Source organism: Tetrahymena thermophila, assembly GCF_000189635.1.
Source record: "Tetrahymena thermophila SB210 genomic scaffold scf_8254010, whole genome shotgun sequence".
Taxonomy (NCBI): Eukaryota; Ciliophora; class Oligohymenophorea; order Hymenostomatida; family Tetrahymenidae; genus Tetrahymena; species Tetrahymena thermophila.
This window is the reverse complement of record NW_002476013.1, coordinates 108,660-122,154: the sequence shown is the minus strand read 5'-3', so window position 1 is coordinate 122,154 and position 13,495 is coordinate 108,660. Positions and strand designations below refer to the sequence as shown.

Sequence of the window (13,495 nt, the reverse complement as noted above, 5' to 3'; positions counted from 1 at the left end):
AATGCTAAATAATTAACTTTATTATCATTAATTTCAAAAAGAAAAATATTATTTTTAAATAAATGAATTTGACAGGATTTATTTAAATTATTTGTAAATTCTATAAATTTCGATAATAAGTATAGCCTTTGATCAGCTTAGCTAATCTTTCTTTATGGTAAGGTATATTAATAACTTTAAACCAAAATACTCAAAGCTGGTGTTAAGAGCAAGCTTTAGGAGTAGATTGATCGAATTTAAATCTTAGGTAATCAATTAAAATAACTATTAATAATTTAATTTTCAATTAAAATTTTTGATAAGTAGCGGAATGAACTATAATAATAACAATCAATAAGTTAAAGAAGACCCTTTTGCATTTTTAAAAGGAGATGATGAAGACTTTAATGAGAGTTTAAAAGGCTTAGAGGATATGTACAATAATATGTATGAATAAACTGAAAAATAGAAAAGAGAACAAGAATTGTATGTTTAAAAAAAGAAACTTTTAAATGAAATAGCTGCAAACAAATGTAATTTATTTTTTGATTCAAAAAATATTTAAATCAATCTTAATTTTAATAGAAATACTGAATACTCCTGGGGTTGTTATCGGAGTTCCTGTTTAAGAACAAAATTATTAAAATGCTAAAAGTAATTAACAATATGCTTTACTTTAAGAGGAGCCTTTTTTGGATGAAAAACTATTTGCAAAACAATAGCCTAATTATGGAAACTTTAGCAACAATCAAGGATATAATCAAATGAATTACTAATAGTAACAATAACCATATTACAATTAGCCACCAATTTAGAATGTTTAATTTCCCCCATAAGTAAACTATAACTACCCATAATAATAATAGCACTAAGGAAATTATGGCATCTATCCCAACATTAACACTCGAATTAATTGAAAAAATAGTAATAAAACTTAGAATAGATGATAAATATAAATAAAAAATACTGTATTCAAGTACTATTTCATCTATAATATAAATATAAATATAAATATAATAATAATAATAATAATAATAATTTTAAAGCATATTTTATCTATTTATTCGAAGCTAAAAATTCAAATACAATAAATAATTTTTATATTAAAAACTCATAAATTATTTTCTTACTATTTATTTACTTTTATTTATTGAATTATTTTAAATAAAGAGACTTTGTAATAAAAACATAAATATTTTAATTCAAATATTTTTAAGCTATTAATTTTTATAAATTTTGAATTGTTTATGATTATGAAAATCATTTTGCAAATAAAAAAATAATTTTTAACTTTTAAAAAGAATCAAAAAAATTAATTTCTTTTTTAAAATAAACTATTTAATAAAATAAAATGAATAGCAAAATCCGTTATTAAAAATTTTTAATTTTAAGAAAATCATTTCATTTAATTCCAACTTTCTAAATTAATTATTTATTTTATTGAAATATAAAAAAACAGAAGTAAAATTTAATAAATTAACTCAAATGATTTTAATCATTCATATAATCAAATAATGGGAAAAGCTACTAAATTAGAATAATGTTAAGTACGACTAAACTAACTTAAAAGCGCTATTCTTTAGCTTTTAACCCACCTCAAACCTTCATTAAAGACATCAGACCCTCTAGAAAATGATGAGGGTATTTTTGTCATTCTTTTAATAGTATATTTGTTATATTCAACTAAGATTTGTACGATGTTTTAATTAGATTACATTAAATATATTTCATTATTATAGCATATTGCTGAATCTATAGCAGTAAAATTTAAATTTACTATTATATCTAGTGTTTCAACATCTACAAACTTAACATAAGAAGCATTAACATATTCGTTACAGCTGTATGTTACTATACATTCGTCTCCACCTTAATATCTGACTGTAGATAAATAAAATATTGTAATCCTATTTACTTTCTTGGTGAAAAGGTGCTCGCGCTTACTTAAATCAAACTTGCTCAAATTTCCATTTTTAGTTCCTGTAAAGTAATAGTACTTTCCTCCTTTTTGAGCATAAGCGAGAGATGTTATGTCTTCTTATATACCCTAGAGTTAACCAATTTAGTCAAAAGTGAACATGTCATATATCATTATACATTATTGTGAAGGGTTGACTAAGAATAGTTGCCCTAATTAATCACAAGAATCTAAGTTATTGGATTCTACATATATTTTTTTGATTACTTTATAATTTTTTATATTAATAATTCCTATGTAATTTTTACAAACAACTGCAATACACTTAATTCTTTTTAAGTATTAAATATCTCTGATCTAAGAAAAATGAAGGTCATTTATTTTAAAATTAATTGTATGCAAGCATTTTAGATCAACTGGATTCCAAAATTTCATCAATCCATCTTCGCCTAGAGTGACCACTTAGGAAAGAGAATTTCCTGAACCCTCTCCTAGATCTAAAAAGTTATAGATGATCCCTTCATGAGCTCTTTATACTAACATCTTACTAGGATCTACAACTACCTCAAAATTGTTATAATCATTAATTAATTCTTATAATGAGCTTTTTTTATGATTACAACTCAAAGAAGGAATATCTTCACTCTGTTCTGACTCTATTTATTATTTTTCTCTATCACCTTTTTCCTTCTAAGCATACGAAATACTCTGTGGAGAATTTAATATTTGTGTGTCTTTTGTCTTCTTCTTCTACTTTGTTAGTTTTAAATCTAAAGCCATATCCATAGACCTGGTTCTTATCACCTATGTTTGATTATCACTTTTATTATTAGATTCTACGCTAATTATGCTCTCACTGTGCCTAACTTATGTATAACTCTTTCTTGGAGTATCATATTAGCTGTAGTGAGTTACTTCATAAGGATCTGTTTGATTCTTTTTTTTAATACTTTAAGGATTTTAAAACTTTAAAAGCTAACTCTAAGCGTCTTCAACTTCATTTAACCTTTTAGTCTTAACTGCTATCATGTCAAAAATACTTGAAATACTCTCAACCTGAATTTCAAATTCCATGATATTAAGGGATAGGGGTTCTTTTATCATAACAAAATTTTTATTGAAAGCAATCATTTTATAAGCAAGCTCCAATATGGAATTAGTTTGAAATACGCTATATTCCTAGATCAAATCGAATTTCATCACTTTATGAAGTAATTCTTTCAACTCTTTAAGTGCATCAACCAAAAGTGTGGATTTTTAATTCGCTTATAGTTTCTCTATTTTATAATCTATCATTTCTAACTGCTAAGGGATCTTTGAACTTATTAATTTTTGTTGGGCAATATTAAGCAATAATTCCTAAGGAATAATCTAATGAGCATTGTGTTAGTTGTCCTTTTTAAAGCAATATTCACATATTGATTTAATTTTTGAGCACTGTTCCTCTAGGCAAACATACTTTTTAATACTTTATAAATGCCCCTATTTTAAGCAATAAGCAAACTTATACTTTTTTTACTTAAAATTAACCTATTTGTTTATTATGATAGCCTTTTCTGTCATTCTAATTATTTCCTAATTTTGATTATTAATTAAAAAACATATTAATTAATTTACAGCTTTTAATAAATAAGTTAACAAAATATCTTCTAAATTATTCAATTAACAATAATATTTACTTATAAGCACCAATCATTCAAAGTATTTTTTTTAATTTGTTGTCAAATCTATGTAAATTAATTCTAATACCATAAGTATATTTTGATCAATCAAGAATCATAAAAACAAATAATATTTTCTTTGGAAATTAAAAAAAATATTCATACAAAGCAGTCGAAATAATAAATGGTAGCAATATATAATAAATATTATATTTATCAAATATCAAATATTTAATAAAGATAAAATAATATTGATAATATAAAAATATTTTTAGATTGACTTTATTTATCTAATTTCTTATTTTTTTTTATTAAAAAATTTACTAAAAAATTGTTTTTCATCAAATTTATTTATTAATAAAAATGAATATCTTTAATTAAAAATATTTTTATTTACTTAAAGTTTATTAGAAAAATTTAATTAATTAATTAATCAAATTAAATCAGAGAGAGCATAGGATTCTTAATTAATTAATTTATATTTAGGGATTAGTAATTATTGCTAAATATTGTTTTACAATAGCAACAATTTATATTGAATAGTAATATTAAAATGTACTTGAAAAAATTAAAAAATTAAAGATTTAGTATAGATTTTAAATTGTAATCTAAAATTATCCTAAAGATTACTTTACAGATTTTTTTAAGGTAATATTGTATTTGTAAGTTAATAAATCTAATTAATAGCTTTAAAAAAATTATTAAATACTAAGAAATTTTAAAGTTTGATTACAATACTAATAAATAGATTTGATTAAGCTCTTTAAAGCCATAAATATTTATTACAACCTAATTTTGATTTGTTAGTTAAATAAATTATATTAAAGAGCAAAAGAAATGAATGAACAATCTTCTCTCACTTCACAATTTCTCACTGAAAATGTGAATCTAAAGACGGCTACGTTCTAAGAGCTAGTAAGATTTATTATAAAACAACCGCAACTTAACTTGTTAAATCATTTTAATAATGTAACTAAAATTGAAGTCTCCAGAATAGTCTTATCACAAAGTCTACTCTTCAAATTTTGATAATATAAGAAAGGAAGAGAGTGCTCAAGATTTAAAGGAATAAATTACTAGATTAGATCTATTTATCAACAGTTAGGACATAAATTTTAGCTAGATTTAAGTTGAAAAGGTTAATGAGGATAAAGTTATATTCTCTCAAGATAATAAGGTAGAATATTGGTTTTTCATAATTGAAGGGAGTGTTAGATTATCTTACAATCCACTTAAATTTCCTTAAGTTAGCGCTGAGCTCCAAGATGTAATTTAGTTTTTTGACTATGCGAAGCTTAGAGATAGTCCTTAGCTCTCATTTACATTTTGTAAAAGCTAGGCATAATCTCCTATACAAAGATCATAATCAGAGAACGCATAATGTAATATAAAGGCTTTCATTCATTTAAAATGAAAGTAAATAGTGTTTTAAATATGAATACAAATTTATTGTATTATTTAAATAAAGATGATATATCATAGAAAGAACATACACAAAACATTGATGAAAAAGAAAAAAAAGAAGTTGAAATCAGTGAGCAGTATGAAAGATCAAATTAGACTATTAATAATTTTTCAATTAAAAAGTCAGAAATTAAATCTAAAAAAGACTTAACTTTGAAGAACTCTTAAAGTCTTATTTTAAAGAAATTTTAAGCAGGAGATATTATCACATTTAAAGAATTAAAATATTATACTGCAACTGGTACATGCTCAAAGGGTTCTACAGTTTTAAAAATAGGTATTTCTTAAGTAAGTAACCTAAAAATTTATACTTAATGGCAAAATTTTTACAGATACACCTAAAATGAACAAGAAACTTTCGAATAACAGTAATAATAGTAATATGATTACAACCAAAATATTAATAATGCAAATACTGCTTTTGAGGAAACTTTTAGTGAAAGCATAGAGAAATACAAATTTATTAAATCAATCCCTCTCTTTTAGCAACTGAATAGCGATATTATTGATTAGTCTTTTAATTTAATTAACTACAAATAAGGTGATGTTGTGTTTAAAGAGTAGGAGTTAGCTTAGTATTTTTATATTATCTTGGAAGGAGAAGTTGAACTCTTAAAATCAAGTAATCCTGTTAATAGTCAAAATATATCAAGATCACCATCTTTATCTCCTAAAAAGAATTTTTCTTCTACGAGTAAGCTTAATTCTTATATCAAAGCCAGTGTATTATCTCATGGTAGCATTTTTGGTGAGGAAGAAGTAATCCTCCAGTCAGTAAGAAACTTTACTGCTAGAGTATGTTCAAAAAGACTGATTGTTTATCAGCTATCAATATTTGTAATTTAACTACTATTATAGTTTAAAAATTATTTTCTTTATCATTAATTTAAAAAGAAATATTTATTTTTAGTATGAATTTTTTTTTTATTGATGAATTAAAAAATAAATTTTGCTCAAAATAAAATTTGAATTTAATTAAAATAAATAGTTTTTTTTAGATTACATTTGCAGATAAAATGATCTCTTTTATGAAAAACTAAAATTAATGATGCAAAACAAATTGGCTTGGAGAAACAATTAAATTGACTCAATTTAGAAAGTTCAAAAAAGATTGAATCAGATTGAAATTTCTAATAAATCCAACTCTAATTTATTGAAAAACACCTAAGTTAATGACTTAACTCATGTTGCTTCTGACTAAAGCCTCGTGATGAAGATACCTCATAACAAATAGGATTAAAGTGCACAGAATTCTCCAGATAGGAAATAAAAAAGAGCATCCTCTCATTTGAGAATGGAACCTATTCCTTTAAAAATCCACCCTAAAATGGCTGCTAACCCATTTATATTACCTCAAATTTCAGATTTGCAGTAAACAAATATTGGAGTTACAAGAAATCAATCTAAGGATTATAATAGCAATTAAGTAATTCAACCTCAAATGATTAATACATAAAGAAAAAATAAGTCTAGTTAAAGCAACTATAAAGATGTATAGACAATAAAAAATAGCATTGATTCAGAAGAAAGCAAAATAAAAAAAAATTTAAGAAGAAAATAAAATATAATTAGTATGTTCAAAAAAAATAACTCTATTTTAACAAATAATAGATTTCCTTCATTTGAAAAGCCTCTCATTCCTGTAGATGGCTATGGTCTAGCTGTTAAAAGTAAAAATAAATTTTTATTGTCCTCATCAAAATAGCATAGTAGAAATGTTTCATAACCTTCTATAGACTACATAAATTCCTTAGAAAATAGTTTTTGTGAACAATAAATAAATTAAAAAATTAAAAATAAATTAATTTAAAATACTTCTAACTTGAATATTAGTCTCAATTCACAACCATCAAACAAAAATTTTGAAAAACTTATGAATGACATTGAGGTAGATGCCTTAAAAGATTAAACAAAGATTTCCTAAATTGTCTTACCAATGTAGAAATAATTGACTTAAATTTCTTAAAATAGCAATCAATAAATACCATATATCAATTTTAAAACTAATACAAACACAAGAGCCGTCTCAAGAAATTCTTTTCAAAAGCTAGGAAAAGAATAAAATAGAAGTATGGATGATATATATTCATAAATTGATAAACTAAACTTAAATACTTCACTCATAACTACTACAATGGATAATGAAGCAACTAGGATACATTCCTTTAGAAATTCATATATCAATGATAACTAATTTTAAGATAATTCTGCCAGAAACTCTAAAAATGAATTAAGTCCGACTTAAATAGGTAGCTTAATAGATAAAAATTATAAAATATATTAAAAACTAGGAACTTACTTCCGTCCAAGCAAAAACTATCTTATGAATAAATATGAAAAGCCTGTAAAGGGTAAAAAAGTGTAAAATTTTTCTAACCAATAAGATCTTACAACTAGTTTCTAACAGAATGAGCAACTATAAGGAGTTTAATAAAATCTAAAGCCATTATATAATTCTCTAGAAAAATACAGACTACTTGAGAAGTCTCCTTCTTAAGACAACTAAAACAGAAAATCTAAAGAATATAACTAAATAATAAGAGATAAAATAGAAAATTATATTAACGACTAGCTAGGAACGATGACTAAAAAGTATAAACTAATTAAGGAACCTGATTAAAACTTGGAAATCAACTAAGAAATGATATCATTAGGAGTTCTAAACAAAAACTCCCCAATAAATAGTCAAGCAGCCTTTAAAAGAGAAATAGCCAATAAGCTTTTATCTCATAATCCATCAGTTGGAAACACACCTACTAATTTGAACGATTAAGCTTAATTTGACTATAATTTTATACCTAAAAGTGAAAGATATAAATAATCTTCAAGTTTATAAAAGTAAAAGAGATATTCAAATAATAGTAATGTTTACGTCAATAATTCTTGTTTATAAAGCAGCACATGTGATTGCAGGTTTTGCATCCCACACTATAAATAGAATACTTCTAAATCTGAATTAAGGTATTAGCTGCAATAAGGTGGATGCAGCTTACAGCATACCAATAAAAAAAATTTGATAATAAAAAAAACAACTCAATTAGTAAACATTAATTATCCATAATTAGATCAAAATGCTTAAAAATGAATAATATTTTTAATAAATTTTTAACTAAATAATTATTGTAAATAAATATCAAAACTTATCTTAAATAAATTTAAGTAAAAAATCATAACCTACATAAAATTTGTTATTATTAATTAAAAATATTTTTATCAAAAATTAGTCAATTTATTTATTAATTAATATTTTTACTTTTTTAAGTTTCAAAATATTAATATCTTTAAATAATTTATTATTGTCAGCTTTATTTTAATATTTTTTTTTAGAAGATAGCAAAATTTGAGCATGTTAAATTTTAAGAAAATTAAATTTAGGAAATAATCAGCTAAAATTTCATTTGACTAGATTTAGCCTTAGTAATATAATATTTTAAATAATTTTTTTAATGAAGTATAATAATATAAAAAATAATAACTGACATTACATAATATCATTAAAATCAAGATAATTTTATTATTATTAATTCAAAGAATTTTTATGAAAGCATATTACGCATACGTATATAAATATTTATAAAATGAAGTAATTAATAAATTATTTTAAAAAGTTTTTTAAAGAAATACAATAATTTTATATTCTAAAAGCTAAATAAATATAAATAAAATTTATTATTAATAATCAAAATTTATTTTTTTACCACATTTATAAAGAGATTAAAAATCAAAATATTAATAAATTATTTTAAATCATTTTTTTTAATTCCAAAACTCATTTTAAATAAATAACATAGCTCTATATAATTTTTATTATTCATATTTAAAGTTTATTTTGATTTTAGATATATTTATAAAATAAAATCAATTCATATATTTTTTTCATTATTTATTAAGTATTTTGTATTTTCAAAAATTTTTATTTTAATTAAAGAATGCAAATGTTTATTTTACAAGATTTTTGTATCTTGAATGAATTAAAGATTATTTCATTTTTTATTTTAGTAATTTTAAAATAATTATTTTTATCTGTTTAAACAGCTAATATATACATATTTATTTTTATTATTTTTCAAAATTTAGTAATCAAATTTTTATCAGATTATATTTTTTCATATTAGTTAATTTAGTTTTGGACTGTTTAACTGAGTATATTGTGAAACAGTTTTTTTCCTATTCTCACCATTTAAATGAGAAGTTTATTTGAATAACTAATCATATTTGTTTGTGTTTTTTTATTAGAAAGTAAATTAATTGCTTTATGAATGCTTTACTGATTGAGATTTTGCTCTTATAATGGGCTGTTAAAATCTTTATGTAGAGCTCTAATGATGAAATTTTTTTTCAACAAGTTAAGATAGCATTTCAACTGCACTTTTTATCTATTTGTTTTATAATGGACTAGTTTTTGGAGATACTTATGCACTGTATGATTTTAGCTTTGGAGATATTAATGGGCTAGAAATATTTTAAGAGTTATTGATATTAGTATTAATTGATAATTTATTAACAGTTTATTTGGGATAACTTTGTATTATTATGCTTTCGCTAGCTTAAATATTATAACTTTAAAAATTTTCTTTATTGAGTAAATTAGTTTGAGTGATATCTAGTTTGCTTGCTTACAGTAAATTACTCATATGAAATGCATTATTTGTATTGCTTTAATTTTCTTTATGAAGTGATTACATTTATTTCAACTTGTTTTGCTTTTCAATAATCTATTAAAGGATATTAAATTTATTCAGACCTTTATTCATATTATCTTCCTTTACATCTACAATATAGTTATGCTTGGCATTTTTTTTATTTATCTTTATTAACTCTTTATTAAAATTTTCTGCATATCCTCTATCAAAGATAGGCTAAATTAATTAAATTTTCATCTTTCTGTCTTTCACTTTTTCTACTACATGCGAATTTAAACCCTAGTATGTTGGTGAAACAGCTCCTTTTTAATTTAATGTTTTTTCTTAATTTTTAGGATTAGGAACAGGTACAAATTCTACGAAAACTGGCTTTTGACTTGCATGATTCTACTCAACTTTTTTTTATATTTAATCTTAAAATTTCATAAATCTTTTTTCTTAGTTTGTGAGATCTTGAGACTGATTTATTCCAAGTTAAATTTTCATTCTCGGGCTTTTAATTTAAGATTCACCACCTTATTGATAAAAAGAAGTTTCTAAGGTACTCTTTTCGAATACTGAAAACCTCTTTTTTATCATCATCATCGAAGTTTTGTCTTCTGCGAATAATTTAGACTAACTTTCTTTGATTTAATCACAAAAGTGATCTTTACTAGCTGATTACTGGAAGTCTAAATGATGTAAAATACTTGAACTTTACTATTCTAAACTTAAGAAGGACTAAATTTATTTTTATTCAATCCTTTCACCTTTAGAAGCATTCTTGCTTTGTTAACAAAAGATAGAAGATGATACTGGACGGGCTGAGTTATTTCTTATTTTTGAAATTTAAATTCTACTTTCTTAAATAGACTATCCTTCTTTGTTTTAACATCTTGCTGAATAAGGCCTACCTCTTTGTGTATTGATACTACAAGTTGGACTTAATTACGAAAATTCAGGTTAACTTTTTCCCTTTTAGATTTTGAGTATCTAATCTGAAAAGCTATCAAATGCAATTATTTTCGAAGTTTGGGATAAGCTTTAAGTAGACTAGCTTGGTCTTGTCTATCTGTGGGACTATGTGTTTGGAGTTGATGTTCTTACTAAGCTATTATTGGTGGAGTTTTAGTGACTAAGTTAAGCAGAAGCTTACTAACTGAATTGCGAGTGTCTTCTTGTATAATTTGACAAGTCATTAGAGGAAGGAGAGTCAGAAATTAAATATTGTTTAAATGGTATTATACTCCTTCTTATTTTTCTAACTTTATTTTCACTATTTTTTAACTTGGCATCAATTCTGGTTATAAGATCTTAAATTTAGTAGTATTTCATTTTACTGAGGATTTTTTTAAATAAGTCTTCTTTAGATATTTTAATGAGAGTTCCTTGCGTAGAGCAGCATTAAACTTAATAGCTTCTTTAAAGATTTACATTAAAATCTTTAGGGACTACTTAATTTGGATTAGATTAAAGTTCCTAATAATATGATTTAATCAATTCCTCTTCTCCAAAAATTTCATTTTAAATCATCACTCTGAGTTGAAGTGATTTTTTATTATTTTTCTTATTTAATAGTAACTCTTCAAATTCTTTGTCACTTTAGCCTATTTCTACTTCCATGGATCCTTTCTTGTGGAACTCTTAAATGGAAAATGATCTCTTAATCTATTGATTTTTTATTATCGAATTCAATACTTAAATAGGAATTTTATAACACTGATTTAAATAAATCAGGCCATAAATCAGTGAATAATATATTTAATAATTTTAATTAAAAACTTTATAATTGCTTTTAGGAGAGTTTTATAAAAAAAATTAAAAAATACGCTGAATTCGCCTGACTTAATAATGTAGAAAGAATCTATGGGATCAGCTTGCTAGAATACTGTTTCTCCATTTAAAAAATCTAAATATGATAAATTTTGAATTAACTCTTTGAAGTATTTGATATTAAGCTTTTACAGCAAGTAAGTATACTGTAAAAATTTATTATTTTTTTCTTCCAAGTTATAGTTAGAAGATTCTAAAGTGTCTTGTATATCTTCATATTTAGTTTAACCAACATGACTGTGAGCAGCAAAAACAAATACCAGAGTTTTTTTAACACTTTTAATTATTTCTTTATCAGTAAAAACGTCTCCATATTTAAAAGTATAAAGTAATTCTCCATCTTCACTTGTTTCATAGATATTAACTTATCCTTCTACAATTAGAAAGCAATTAAATTTGCAAGAATCTATTTTATAATATTTAATACATGATATTTTTTGTAATTTTTATATGATCTTATTTTCTACTTTGTTAATTTCTAACTAACAAACAAATTAAACTACAATGATGAAAATAAAGAATATTAAAATATATTATAACTTAATTTTAATTATTACCTTTTTATTTTATAATCTTATGGGTGGTTTCATAGTAGTTGTATTGCATATGCTAGACTATTAGTTAGTGTAGATCTTTCATATCTTGTTGATAAAACTCGTTATTTATTTTCAGTCCTATATTATAAGTATGAATCGAATTAAAGTTGTAAGTATCTAAAATCCAGCCAATTTCATCTAACTATCTTTCTTAAGGAGGACTAAGAAATAGTTTTTTAACGAACTATGTGAAAGAAAATAGATGTGGTTAATATGAATTTTTGAACAAAATAATTTACAGATATTTTATCAAATGATTTACCATTTAACATTTTATATGAATCAATTGATAACTTTTGTTTGAATTTAATCTGCGCTTTTGTTTTTTGTTTTTTAGTAAATTAATTATATTAAATAAAGACTAGCTAGAAGAATTAGGTGTGATATAGCAAAAAATTAAAACAAAATCTTAACCTCATTAAATTTAATTGTGGAGGAAGTAACTGAAAATTAAATTTTATACTTTCTGTTTAGTGATACGTTTAAAGTTATAATTTTAAGAAATATTTGTATTAAAAATTGATAAATTAATTCGTACTTATTATCCTTTAAACCAAAATACCAAAGAAGATTGACCAAATTTTGTTAAATTTTTTAATACATTTTGAAATTAAAAATGAAATAAACAATTAATGTTTTGTTTTAATGCAATAATTGTTTCTTTTGAATACTCTTTAAATTCGAATACTCTTCAGCCAATATAAAATTGAATAAAATTATAATAAAAATTCAATTTATTTTATTTTAATTTCAAGGTAATTTATAAATTTACATAGTAAACCATAGCTTTTAAGCGAATTAATTTTGCTTTTTAATTTAATTTTTTAAAAGATAAAAATATAATTTTTCAGGAATTCTTTTTAAATTTTATCTAAATGAAAATTATAAAGGTGATTATTAAATCAATCAAACAATAAAAATAATAAATTAATTTTATCAAACTTTAATAAGTCAAGATTTAAAAAAATTAACTAATTAATTACTATTTTAAAATATTAAATAATTTTTATGACATTTAAATTAAAAGTTTTACATTTATTTTGGAACTTAAAAATTGTGATAAATAAATAAATGAAAAATCATACATAAACAATGCAAACTTTTATCTCACATAAATTTTATATATAGTTTAGATGAAGAAAAAATAAAATTAAAAAATGAATGAATACCTTTATCTTTAAAAATATTTCAGAACGTTATTATAACAATTAAATCTTAATTTATTGTTAAACTTAAAATAAAATAAATTGTTTGTGTATTATAAATTAGATTATTTTCAATTTAATTTATAGTAATTTTTTTTACTAAAGATAAAAAAAAGTTTAATTTTTAATTTAGAAAATCAATTTTATATTTTTGATTATCTATCATACATTCATACATGTATCATCAAATTACATCTAAATTTTTTAATATCAATTT

General features: G+C 22.6%; 4 protein-coding genes across 4 annotated transcripts; 2 read left to right on the top strand and 2 right to left on the bottom strand. All coding sequences in view use genetic code 6, as the record gives it.

Annotated features, from left to right (window-relative positions):
• Positions 1 to 262: 262 nt before the first annotated feature.
• TTHERM_00326908 (hypothetical protein) lies at positions 263 to 896 on the top strand (the record flags this gene model as incomplete). The annotated part of the gene is made up of 2 exons (XM_001471005.2): positions 263 to 512; positions 565 to 896. The coding sequence occupies exons 1-2, from the start codon at positions 311 to 313 to the stop codon at positions 894 to 896; spliced, it is 534 nt and encodes a 177-aa protein (XP_001471055.1). The 5' UTR covers positions 263 to 310.
• A 590-nt stretch (positions 897 to 1,486) lies between these two features.
• TTHERM_00326900 (hypothetical protein) lies at positions 1,487 to 3,460 on the bottom strand (the record flags this gene model as incomplete). Its single annotated transcript, XM_001026453.3, has 1 exon — positions 1,487 to 3,460. One exon carries the CDS (start codon positions 3,458 to 3,460, stop codon positions 1,487 to 1,489), a length of 1,974 nt encoding a protein of 657 aa, XP_001026453.1.
• A 935-nt stretch (positions 3,461 to 4,395) lies between these two features.
• Positions 4,396 to 8,107, top strand: TTHERM_00326890 (cyclic nucleotide-binding domain protein; the record flags this gene model as incomplete). The annotated part of the gene is made up of 4 exons (XM_001026452.2): positions 4,396 to 4,473; positions 4,544 to 4,940; positions 5,027 to 5,859; positions 6,011 to 8,107. The coding sequence occupies 4 exons, from the start codon at positions 4,396 to 4,398 to the stop codon at positions 8,105 to 8,107; spliced, it is 3,405 nt and encodes a 1,134-aa protein (XP_001026452.2).
• Positions 8,108 to 9,128: 1,021 nt separating this feature from the next.
• Positions 9,129 to 12,579, bottom strand: TTHERM_00326880 (cyclic nucleotide-binding domain protein; the record flags this gene model as incomplete). The annotated part of the gene is made up of 4 exons (XM_001026451.2): positions 12,313 to 12,579; positions 12,035 to 12,257; positions 11,474 to 11,883; positions 9,129 to 11,312 (listed from the first exon to the last, which is right to left on the bottom strand). Exons 1-4 carry the CDS (start codon positions 12,490 to 12,492, stop codon positions 9,129 to 9,131), a joined length of 2,997 nt encoding a protein of 998 aa, XP_001026451.2. The 5' UTR covers positions 12,493 to 12,579.
• Positions 12,580 to 13,495: the final 916 nt, after the last annotated feature.